The 12082-nt window shown below is 52.9% G+C and overlaps 1 protein-coding gene across 2 annotated transcripts; it reads right to left on the bottom strand.

The window, feature by feature from the left end:
- Positions 1-98: 98 nt before the first annotated feature.
- boc (BOC cell adhesion associated, oncogene regulated) lies at positions 99-11397 on the bottom strand. Of its 2 annotated transcripts, none has more exons than XM_076138162.1 (17): positions 11274-11397; positions 10524-10805; positions 6850-6996; positions 6227-6370; positions 5506-5799; positions 4482-4754; positions 4124-4392; positions 3844-4009; positions 3676-3744; positions 3198-3407; positions 2672-2847; positions 2364-2586; positions 2062-2247; positions 1754-1965; positions 1557-1642; positions 1312-1463; positions 99-1211 (listed from the first exon to the last, which is right to left on the bottom strand). In XM_076138162.1, the coding sequence occupies exons 1-17, from the start codon at positions 11383-11385 to the stop codon at positions 1039-1041; spliced, it is 3174 nt and encodes a 1057-aa protein (XP_075994277.1). In that variant the 5' UTR covers positions 11386-11397; the 3' UTR covers positions 99-1038. The 2 variants fall into 2 exon arrangements, with proteins under 2 accessions (XP_075994277.1, XP_075994279.1); XM_076138164.1 differs by having other exon boundaries at positions 1312-1460.
- Positions 11398-12082: the final 685 nt, after the last annotated feature.

Below are 12082 nucleotides of genomic sequence, written 5' to 3'. Positions count from 1 at the left end.
TCTCACTTGTGCAACTGTTGCGACGCCGGTGAACATTGAAGAGACAACTGCTAAACTTAAACACATTGATTTTCGATCACAAATCAACCCGGAAGTCCTTCACTTTCATAAGCTTTTATTTACATGCAAATAGTGCTCCAGCATGTGTAACCACAAAACAAAGGCTACACCTAATGGGAGTGTCGATTCGGGATCTCCTTCATTTTGATTGCAGATGTCTCAAGAGGAAGACTAATACTTATGCACCAACCTGTGAGGGAACAATAATACTGACACGCCTGTCATCAGCCCCTTATTTGGTAACCAGCAAACAGTAAACAGAAGTGGTTGCAGTCTAGTATAAAGATCAGCTTATCAATGACTGAGTTAAAGACTTTCCAGAATCTCTCCCATTCAGTGATTACAAAACAAAAAAAAACAAAACATGAAATCATAAAAATAAATAACTATACAATATATAATCTCTTGTACACTACCGACACAGAATGATTTATGTTGCATACATTTAGTTAATAGTTTGTTAATGATGAACAACGCGTAATACATTTGTGTTATTGCTATACAACAGACTGACGTTTGTACCTTTAAGAACACAGCTAAAGCACCTCACAGTTACAGCATGGGTCTGGTTCACGTGGTCCCTTTAATGTGGCCGTAAAGCTAAGTACTTCAGGTCCGAACGCTAAAGGTGGAGGTCTGTGGGGGGGCTGGGAGGGGTCTCGACATGAAGTGCTGGACAAGAGGAGTCCCACAGCAGACTGAAGATCCCCCCGACTGGGCTTCACATAACAAAAAAAGCGTCTCAGACTAATTTCCCCTCCTCAGGAAACGCAGACACCAGCGTGGAAAGAGTTCCTTTGTCCGTGACGTAGCGAGGGGGAGGGGGCGCGTGAATAAAAGAGTCTTTCCATATGAAAATAACCTTATATACATTATATTGAGACTTATGTACAAAAACATAAATATATAAATATCTCTCTGATACAAAAATAAATACTTTCTCTTGCTTTCTTCTGTTTGTGTGTTTGTGTTTGTCTCCTATGCTTCTGTTGCGTTGGCCGTCCCCAGCTCCTCGAGGGACGCTTCGTTCGGTAGGATGTTCACTTCCTGTATCGGTGTATCTTGGGACTCTGGCGTCGAAGCTGTCGACGATGACGACATGGTGAAGATTCCCTCGTCTTCGAGAGACAGGAGAGGGAAGGAGACTGGTTCTGTGGAGACACCAGGAGGAGACACCAAACGTTAATACCAATAACCTCACATTCCCTCCAAAACGTGCAGTGGCTTATAAGGGAAAGAATCCAGACGTACCTCGTGTGATGTCATCCTGTGTTCGGTTCCCACCAAACAAGGGGCTGTGGCGTCCCCCCTGGTGTGAGCCCATGTGCTGATGTGAAGTGTCGAGCAGCTGAAGGGTGGAATCATCGGCGGTGCAGCATCCTTGTCCGTGATGATCGGGGCTGCTGAGGAAGACGAGAGGAAGAATCGACTTAGATAAACGCTTCACCCCATCAAAAGTCTGCATACTGGACAACATGACATCACATGAGACGCACCTGGAGTAGTGATAGACGGGCAGGTGTCCATTTGAAACCGCCTGTGGCAACAATGTGTCACACTCCATATCACAGTCCATCTCCTCCTGTAAGACACAAGTGAGACTTAGTAAACACTCAACGCCAGGTATGAGCTCAACAACAACCGAGATCTATGTGTAAGTAAACTACAGAGGCACGTATGAAGTCTGACGTACCTGCTGCTGCCCTGGCAGACAGTGTGTGGGGTGGTGGGCTTTGCCGTTTGGTGTGTATTCTCCGTTGGGGGGGTAGACGACGTGCTGAGCTGTCATGTGGGGGTCTAGGGGGCAGTGGCCCACCAGTGCCAGACCCTGAAGAGGAACCATGGTGTACTGGCAGGAGGACACGGGGGCGGCCACGGCGGTGAAGCACAGGTCAGACGTTTGTTCTAAAGGGGGGAAACAAGATGGAACCGCGATTACAAAACCATTACTGCCACGTCCTAGTCGTCTCACAGCGATAAGGGACCAAAGCCATTACTCACTTTGTTTGGCCCAGGCCCTCCAAAGGCAGAAAGGGATGAAGGCTAAGATGATGGAGACAAGGGCTCCCAGGGCTATAAAAACTATGAGGTAGGGGAGGTCGCCTGGCCGATGCACGAGCCCGCCAGAGTGATCCGGTCCTTCGATCGGCATCTCCGACGGATCAGGACGCTTGAAATTAGGACGAGCTGAGGATAACGGAGACATGGAGGAGGACAGAAATCAGCTGAGGGGACGGATTCAGTTCAAAGGTTGCTGAATATTAAGCATTCCCTGGCAAAATCCACTCATAATGACCTCTCACCTTTCGTCTCTAGGATCACCACGTTGCCGAACTCGCTCTCTCCCTTCTCGTTGAAGCTCTGCATCTTGATGTCGTAGGCGGTCTCGGGCTGCAGGTCGGTGATGGAGTGCCAGTACCGATCTCCCTCCACCACGTCCTTCTTGTAGTCGCTGTCATTGTCGCTGTCCGTCGGGCGGTAGTAGATGTAGAAGCCGTAGATGGGCGTGTTGTTGACAGGAGTGTACTGTAGGAGAGGGCGGGGAACTCAGGTTAGATTGCGTTTCTGTGCACATTTGACTTTTACACTCCAACTGAACAGGGTCACTTACCGTCCATTTGAGAATGACGGTGGTCTCGTTGATGGCCTCGTTGTAGGTGATGTAGGGTCCATCCACGGGCCGCTCATGGGTCCTCCCTCCCACCACCGTGTAGGCCTTGGAGGGGGCGCTGGGTGGACTGGGGCCGATCACGTTCACCGCCACCACTCTGAACTTATAGGACGTACCTAGAGACGGACGCATGAACATGAGCCTGGTTAATAACTGCCGCTGCAGAATGAGGCTCTGTGTTCTGAGAGGAGGACTAATGATGTTTGTTTTCCGGGTTTCTTTATGTTTTTCTTGTGAATTAAATGTTGATTGCGATCGGGTTATGGCTTTGACTGATGGCGGTGATTACTGAAACGACTGTAACAACACTCATTATGCAGATTCATTTAGCAGGCATGTGAATGTAATTACGCCGGGACATCAGCGCTGTAATTATACGGCAACAACATCCTCCGCCCGCCCCGCCCCAGACATGTCGGAGTAATAACACTGTGGTTATTGTGCGTGTGAAGACGGGACGGCGAACCTTTCTCCAGGTCTGTGATCTCCACGGAGAGCCGCTGCGGAGGGATGTTCTCCACCGCCGTCACCCAGTCCTCCCCGGCCTTCTTCACCTTCTTGTACTCCACCCGGAACGACTGGATGGGAAAGCCGCGGTTGCCGCGCGGGATCCACGTCACGTAGGCGGAGGTTTCCGTCGCCGTGGAGACGGTGGGCTTGTCGGGGGCTTCAGGAGCTGAGGAGAGAGAGAGGGGGACGATGTCAGGTGGGAACATTAGAGTCGTAATCCAAAAGAAATGATGCACAGATAACTGAAGATCAAGCAGATAACAGGTTAATAACTTACTGAGAGCTCATCCTTGTGTTAAACAGTGGAGAAGAGAATAAGAAACATCCATGTTAGTCAGAGAATGGTTAGAAGTTGACTTGCAGTACATTGTTTAGTCAGCTGCAGGTTAGTGTTGTTAATAAGGGGAGGCTGTGATACGGGGCGGTGGCCTTACGGGAGAGGCTGGGCGAGGGGACAGCAGGAGTCTTTGGGGGGTCGATCTGCCCTCCTAGATCCTTACGACCTGGAGAACAAAACACATAATAGGCTCTCATTTAAAACCCTGCTAAAGTACGATTAACTTTCTTATAGTGTGTGTGCATCTTTGGCGGCGGCGGCGTACGTTTGCCGGTTCTGAAGGTCATCATGGCGGGCTGGCCCAGGCCCGCACAGTTCTTAGCGGTCATCTCCACCTCATACAGGCTGTCTGGCTGCAGCTTGGCCAGGGTGAGCTTGTGGAGGGAGCCGGAGATGCTGCTGGAGGTCCACTCCCCCTGAGGGACCCCGACCTGATGAGACCACAGAGTCAGGGGAAGGGTTAGGGACGTGTGTGTGCAGCTGTTTGTATTCACACCTCCTCAAAACGACACCTGGGACAGTAAACGTAAATGTTGTTGCCGTACCTTTCTGTACTTGACCATGTACTCCAGTACAGGGGCGCCTCTCTCGTGCCGCGGCCTCCATGTGAGTTCGTAGTAGTCGGCTTTCCCGGTGCGCGGCTGGCTGAGGATGATGGGAGCTTCAGCAGGGATGGTCTGAGTGGGGAGTTCAGAGCAGTCCAGAGGCAACATGGCCCCCGTCGCTCCGGGCCTCACAGGCGGCTGCTCTCTCAGTACCTTGTCTGGACTGAGGGGCCGCAAGATGGAGGGCAGCTTCCCTCGAGATGGAATACCTGGACAACACACATCACAGGTCAAATACTCTGGAATGTTTCACTCAATACACAATACTGATCATCTCTCATCTGAGTTAGTTGCTCACCCGTTGGCACGGTGATGAGGCGAGCTGCAGCTTGTGAGCTTCCCACGCCGTTCTCAGCCATACACTGGTACAGTCCGTCGTCCTGCGGGCCCACGTTCAGGACCCTCAGCATCCGGGCCGCCACGCGGTGGCGAGGAGACGGGGATAGGGGCCGGGCGTTGTGGAGCCACATCACAGAGGGTGCGGGTTTGCCCCGGACCTGGCAGGTGAAGCGCACAGACTCGCCCCACGAGACTTCCTGCTGCTGCAGCTCCACCAGCACCTGAGGAGGCTCTGAGGGGGAGCCAGGGAGGGAGAGAGGCAGGCAGGGTTACAAGGCTGCCAGAGAGTCACGTGTGCATGTGAGCAGGCCCGGGAGTACACGTGTGTGCAGGCAGTATGAGGAGTGTGTGGGGGGTGAGGGAGGGGGAGAGTCAGGCAGGGGAGGCCAGGCCAGCTAGTTGATGGTTGGCTGCTTGTGAATCAGGGAGAGACAGAGCTCATTACAGCTACTGCAGGGCTCTGGCTTTAATTAGAGCCAGCTGCAGCGACAAGCCCACAACACACACACACACACACACACACACACACACACACACACACACACACACACACACACACACACACACACACACACACACACACACACACACACACACACACACACACACACACACACACACACACACACACACAGAGAAAATCACTGTAAAAACAGTCATCCATAACCTAGACACACTCAATCAAGTGCTGGTAGAGAACAGACTGCTCTGTCTCCACAGAATCATTCTTACACAACACCACTCAGTCTTACATGCTCGTCACAAACACAAACACACAAGTTGGAGCACACACACAGACACACACACACACACACACAGCCCCCTGTCTTCTCTGTTCCCCACGCAGGAGTCGGTGTAATTATTAAATCCATGACACAGACAAAACCCGTCTCATAAAGAGGATCTGTGCAGGGAGCCAAGGGAACAAACTCACACAACCCAGACGAGGCAACAAAGGCTGAAACAGTTTGCAGTTTGCTCACCGAACACTTGCACGTCGTATAGCACCGTGGCTGAGCTGGCGGCGCCGATGCCGTTGTCGGCCCGGCACACGTACGTGCCGGAGTCGCCCTCGTCCACGCCGTCGATCAGCAGGTTGCTGAGCAGGAAGCGCGTGTTGTTGTGGGAGCGCAGGTCTCGCCCGTCTTTGGCCCACGTGACCTGCGGGGCGGGGATCCCGCTGGCTACACACTCCAGCACCAGCCGCTGGCCTTTGGTCACCATGATGGAGCGAGAGGCTGGCGGGTAAATGATACGAGCCGCTTCAGACGTGGAACCTGTGAGAGAGAAGAGAGGAGGACAACCATGAGAAAACGTCTCCTCGTCTCCTCTGGGCTGTTTACAAATCTGCGCCTGCATTAGATTCACTTCCTGCCTGTTTTCCATTTAGTTACATTACTTGTTTGTGTGTTGCGGCTGGATCGAGTCCAGATTGCATCCAGAATTTGCAACAAAATGAGCCTAAACACTTTCATCTGTGACTTTGAAGCTGCAAAAGCAACGTGTGTGAAAATGAACCCTGCACCTCCACACCTGTTAGTGAAGGCTGCTGCTTTCAAGATCAGATGATTTAAAGTCGCACTAAGTGGCAACACTGAGCCACATGTGTTCCATATGTGCACTCAGTCACACTTTGAGTCCAACTGAAGGATCGTCTACATTTCCATACGTGTTGTAGTGAACCTAATGAAGGCTGTGACTCACGGCGTATACGCAGGCGGTCTGTGGACGTGGAGGTCTTGACTTCCTGGGTGACGGGGTTGTAGGCTGCACACTTGTAGGACCCCTCGTCCTTCTGCGTGGCGTTGGCGATCTGGAGGTTCCCTGACGGCATGATGAGGTAGTTCTCTGCGGACGCAAACACACGGGAGATTGAGATTCAAGACGTCACTTCCATCACGAACATTTCAACCCTATTTAACTTCAGTCCAGAATCGTTAATTGAATATTAGACGCAGCTGCAGCACAGTTGTGGACTCGACTGACTGCACCGTGGGCCGTGACCACATGGCGGCGCCCTGGAGTCTGAGCAGGGCCACGCCGGGGCCGCTCCTCAATGTGGTATTCATTTCCTGGCAGATAAGCTGCAGATATCAGTGCCTACAGCTCGCAGGCATCATCAGCATACCGATTTAGGAATAAATGGTTGCAAAATAAACAAATGGCATTCCCGCGCTTCAACATACTGGAGATAGTTCCCTTATCAGCACGTTTATGATGGAGCAGATAGCGGGATTGCAGCATTCCGGTAAATTATAAAGATAGAATGGGAAGAGAGAGAAAGGGAAGGAGGGGGAGGTGAAGGGTCAGGGGTCACGGCGCCGTACCTTTGGACGTCTCCAGCCATTCCTGTTTGACGCTGTAGCGGACCTGAGCCTTGGGTTGGCTCTCGGGGACGTGACACTCGATCACGGCTGTGTTTCCTTCGTCCACTTCGATTTCCTGCTGGTCGTCCGGCTCGAAGTCCCGCAGCTCTGAAACACACACACACACACACGCAGAGACTGGAGTCAGCGCGGCTCTTTCAGCGACCTAATGCGCCGCATAAATCACACCTAAACCTACATGTACACACTCCGTCCTCGGCTTTTAGATGTAGCAAACCGCAGCGGACGCTTTGATTCGGAGCAATAATAAACTGTAGGGCAGCGATTCTGTTTCCTGAAGCGTATCGCATCACGCTGGACCCGCTTACGACCACGGCAGAGAGGAAGATCTGACTGATCTCTGTTTGTTTCAGCCCGTTTGTCTCTGAAGCTGCTGTACTCATTTGTAAATAAGTCCATGAAGTAAATGTGCCTGAAGCTGGTTGGAGGTTCTTCTGGGAAGCGTGGAGTAGGATTACTGGGGCCATGTGCTGGGCCTCGGCCCCGCAGACACACAGTCTGCACGCCACAGACACCCATCTGACCTCTGACCCCCCTAAACCGCCCCCCTCCCCGTATAAGGGGCCTGGAGGCCTGGAGGCCTGGCCGCCGTGTCAAAGGTGAGAGGAGACCATCCTATTGAGTTTCAGGGAAAAGATAACCAGTTTGGATTGGGAGGAGGAAACGGCGGTGCGACGACACGGAAACGCGGCGAGGGGACAGAGAGAGCGAGAGAGAGAGAGAGAGAGAGAGAGACGCCGCTGCCATTTTATACAACCTGGACAGAGAAAAAGCAGCTAAAATGGGAGAAGAAGAAGAAACGGGAGAAAAGGAAACAAGAGAATGGAGCGGCGCAGGAGAGAGAGGGAGGGAGAGGGGAGAGGGGAGAGGAGAACGTTAAGAACTGGAGAGATGTGTCACCAATGAGTCCAACAGTGAAATCAAAGATAAATAAAACTGTGAAATTAAACGTCTACCAGCCTGTGTTGATTTATTCTTAACAAACATGGCCTCTCTCTCTCTCTCTCTTTTCCAGAGGTGCTATACAGCTGGAGTGTTGTTCTTGGACCGCCGGCTCTCTTTGGCATCAGCTGACGCGGCGGCTTTGTAAACGCCTCCAATTCAATCAGCCGAGTTGAGCCGGGGTCGCAGTGTCGACTGATAGAGACGCTGATCTACTCAGAGCTCAGAGCAAACACAAACCTCCGACTCCTCTGATGGCTTCACACCGCACACACACAAGATTTGAACCTGTGTGTCTGGCTTTGATGGGAGAAATAGGGGCCCACACACACACACACACACACACACACACACACACACACACACACACACACACACACACACACACACACACACACACACACACACACACACACACACACACACACACACACACACACACACACACACACACACACACACACACACACACACACACACACAGCACTCCAACAACTCTGTTCTGATAGATGAGAATCCCAGGACATGTCATACTCTCTGTGTGTTTGAGGAGGAGGAGGAGGAGGAGGGGGAGCGTTGGTTGAAGAGAGGCCGTGTGGCGCTCCATTTGCTAAATCAATCAGGTGCTGTTTTTACAGCAACCCTCCCCCTCCCCTACCTCCACCTCCTGCCTGCTCCCCTCATATCTGCCCACTCCACCCTCCTCCTCCTCCTCCTGCTTCTCCCAAATTCCTCCAGTTACACCTTTTAACCCCCCCCCCCCCCCCACCTTCACAACCCACCCCGCATTCTTCACAGGAACAACCCCCACATGGGTGCCTCAGGTGTGTGTGTGTGTGTGTGTGCTGCTGGTCCCGGGTGGGGAGCAGGATGGAGGATTGATGGTATTCATAAAGTGAAGCAGACCTCCCGCATCAGGGCTGCTTGGCAAGGTCGGCTTCAATAATTCTAGAGAGACGCTGCATTCATCATCTTTATGTGTGGAGGGAGGACGCCCGTGTGTGTGTGTGTGTGTGTGTGTGTGTGTGTGTGTGTGTGTGTGTGTGTGTGTGTGTGTGTGTGTGTGTGTGTGTGTGTGTGTGTGTGTGAAGATGTTTAGGCAGCGTGTTGTGCAGATACACGTCTCTCCCGTCTCTGCAGATCGTCTCGACAGGAATTCAAGTGAGGAGTTTTAACTAATGCCAAAACAGATCGCTCAGAGTCAGATAGTGAGGAGCGGCTGGAAACAACGTACACACACACACACAGGCGCACACACACACACACACACACACACACAGGCACACAGGCACACACACACGCAGGGAAACACGTGCATACATCTAAGAGGACGTACACGGGGAGTCAGGCACGTACACACTCCCCATGGAGCCGTTCCACAGGCAGACTTATTAAATTAGAGGAGCTTCAGGGGGGGCACAGAGTCTCAACATGGTCCCATCAGTGACACGCGATGGGACTCTGTGCGAGGACAAGCAAAAGAGTTCAACCACGCAGCTGAAGACGCATAGAGACCGGGGGGGAAAGGCCAGACGGAGAGACAAAAGAGAGGGAGAGAGAGAGAGAGAAAGTGAACGATAATGAGAGGTGGGGAGGAGAGAGAGAGAGAGAGTGACAAGCTGAGGAGTGAGAAATGTGAAGGAAGAGAATGTGTGTGTGTGTGTGTGTTGTGTGTGTGTGTGGGGCTTGGAGGAGACAGAATGTGACATCACGTCTCATCTTGCGTGAGGTTCTTGTCTCGACTGGCCTCAGTTTCTCAACCTACAGCAGCCTCATGCATCACGCCACATGCAAACTAATGTCTCTGCGAGTGTGTGTGTGTGTACAGTCAGTGGCAGCTCTCGTGTCAATCACACACCCGTATGTATACTATCCAACAAACCAACCCCCCCACCCTCACACCCCCTTTCTTTCACATATAACAGCCGTCTACCCAATTACGGGGCCATAATTTCTGGCGAGTCCTGCTGTCGGGGCCCTGTGGAGAGGAATGTGGAGCTGTGGGGAGCAGAGGGGCCAAAGGAGAGGAGGAGGAGGAGGAGGAGGAGGAGGAGGAGGGGCAGGTCCCTTCTCACCGTACTGACCCCCACCTCCCCCCTAAGGTCCCCCGCCATTCCTCCAGCTCAGGTTACAGCGCTCCAGGCCGCTCTCAGTCCCATGATGCATATCAAATATAACACCGCACACTCACCGCACTCACAACGCCGCCGTGGAGAATAATTTAGTTTTTGGATTCACACACACACACACACACACACACACACACACACACACACACACACACACACACACACACACACACACACACACACACACACACACACACACACACACACACACACACACACACACACACACACACACACACACACACACACACACACACACACGCGCCTTTATGCTTTATGACGGAACACGAGAGCTTTACAGAGCAAATAAAGCCGGACTAAGCGTTTCTATCAGAAATTAATGGCGAGCAACAAAACGGCAGAATGGCAGCCGGAGGTTTGAAGGAGGAGCAGAGAGCCGGTGTGGAAAAGTACGGCTGGAAAAGTTGTTTTGCTCAAAGAGAAATGAAGTCGAAGGTGTTTTCTGGATATTATGCCAACAGGAAAGCTGCTGTGAGTGTGTGTGTGTGTGTGTGTGTGTGTTTGTTTGTCATGGCGACTCACTGGCAGCGGTGACGTTGGCGGCGACGCTGGCCAGGGACCCCGCCCCGGTGCTGACCACACACCGGTACCTGCCCACGGTGGCGTTGGAGAGGGCGGGGATGAAGAGCGTGCCGGGCCCCAGCACCACCGAGCCCGGGTCGATCCCCGCCGACCCCTCCCCCGCGCCGTCCATGCGCCAGGTGATGTTGGCGGAGGCGGGCCGGGCGCTGCAGTGGAGCGTCACGCTGCCGCCCAGCTTCTGCACCACCGACGCCGGCTCCTCCGTGAACGTGGGCACCTCGTCTGCAGAGGGGGGGGAGAAGAAGAAGAAGACACGCGGGCGTAAACACACAGACACGCCCTTCACACATGTGCTTCACTCTCTCCTCCGCTCCGTCCAAACAAACTGCTGTTGCTGCTGGCAGAGATGGAAACACACCTCGGCCTTTGTGAGCTTGAATACTTCTCCTGCACCTGGTGTTTGGAACCAATAACGTACAGAAACAGCATTCATGAGCCGCGCCGAGGCCGACAGCACAATTACACGCTGACACGGCGGCAAAATGGAAACGTTTTCATTTTAATTTGGCGTGTTCCTCCTCAGGATGTGGCTTCAGGCGGAGCATTTACATTCACATCAACACTTTGTTTACACTGCGGCGGAGACCATCAATCCATCGCAGACAAACGTTGTGACTATGGAGTGAAAGTTAACGCAGTCGGTGTGTATTATTGGATGTTTGACCGAGGCAAACACGTCCGTCTACTCACCAGAGACGCTGGCGCCGCTCTGCAGGCAGCACAGCAGTACTGCGGCGAAAGCGCAAAGCAGCGGAGCTTTTCTCTTTTTCATCCATGGAGTCCAGTCACGCCTTCCAGACATCTTCCATACACTGCCACCTGAAACACAAACACACACACACACGGGGAGGTTAGAGGGGGTCAGGCTCTGATTTATGCACAACACACAGAAATAACAAGGGGCAAAGGTCAAACGCAAGCCTGTATTTTACACTCCGACTTCTGAAGACGCAAATAACAGGACGATAAATTCCCGGCGGAGTGAAACGACACAGAAACAAGAAATATGAGGGCCGAGGTGGAAATAAGCATCGTACGTCTAAACAGTCACACACAGACGGAAAGTTCTCTCTCTTTCTGTGTACACACACACGCACAGAAACAGGCAGCCATTAATGAAACAGGACCCAGGCGAGGTGGAGGTGGAGGAGGTGGAGGTGCACCCTAAGGTTCCCTCAGCAGCCTGACTCCAGACACAAATAAAGCCTTTCTTTGGGGTCGGCCCCCATCTCGCCGTTGACCCCCCCCCCCACCGCACCCCCTGCACCCGCACCCCCAGCCCCCCCCCCCCCCCCCCGCACCCCCTGCACCCGCACCCCCAGCCACTCTGTGCTCTCATCAAAGGGGCGCCCTCATTCTGCAACCCGAGCCCCTCCACCTTCCCGCCTCAGGTGTAACCGATACAGGTAGACCGGGTCTGAGGGAGGGAGAAACACACAGCCTGCATTCAGGGCTGGGAACAAAGAGCTACTAATGAGAGGCAGGACGGAGTGTGTGTG

The sequence above is a fragment of the Genypterus blacodes genome, unplaced genomic scaffold (genome assembly GCF_046128005.1).
Source record: "Genypterus blacodes isolate CSIRO-AG114 ecotype Tasmania unplaced genomic scaffold, CSIRO-AGI_Gbla_v1 ptg000348l_1, whole genome shotgun sequence".
Taxonomy (NCBI): domain Eukaryota; kingdom Metazoa; phylum Chordata; class Actinopteri; order Ophidiiformes; family Ophidiidae; genus Genypterus; species Genypterus blacodes.
Note: the sequence above shows the minus strand (reverse complement) of the source record. Positions and strands in the feature narration are given on the sequence as shown.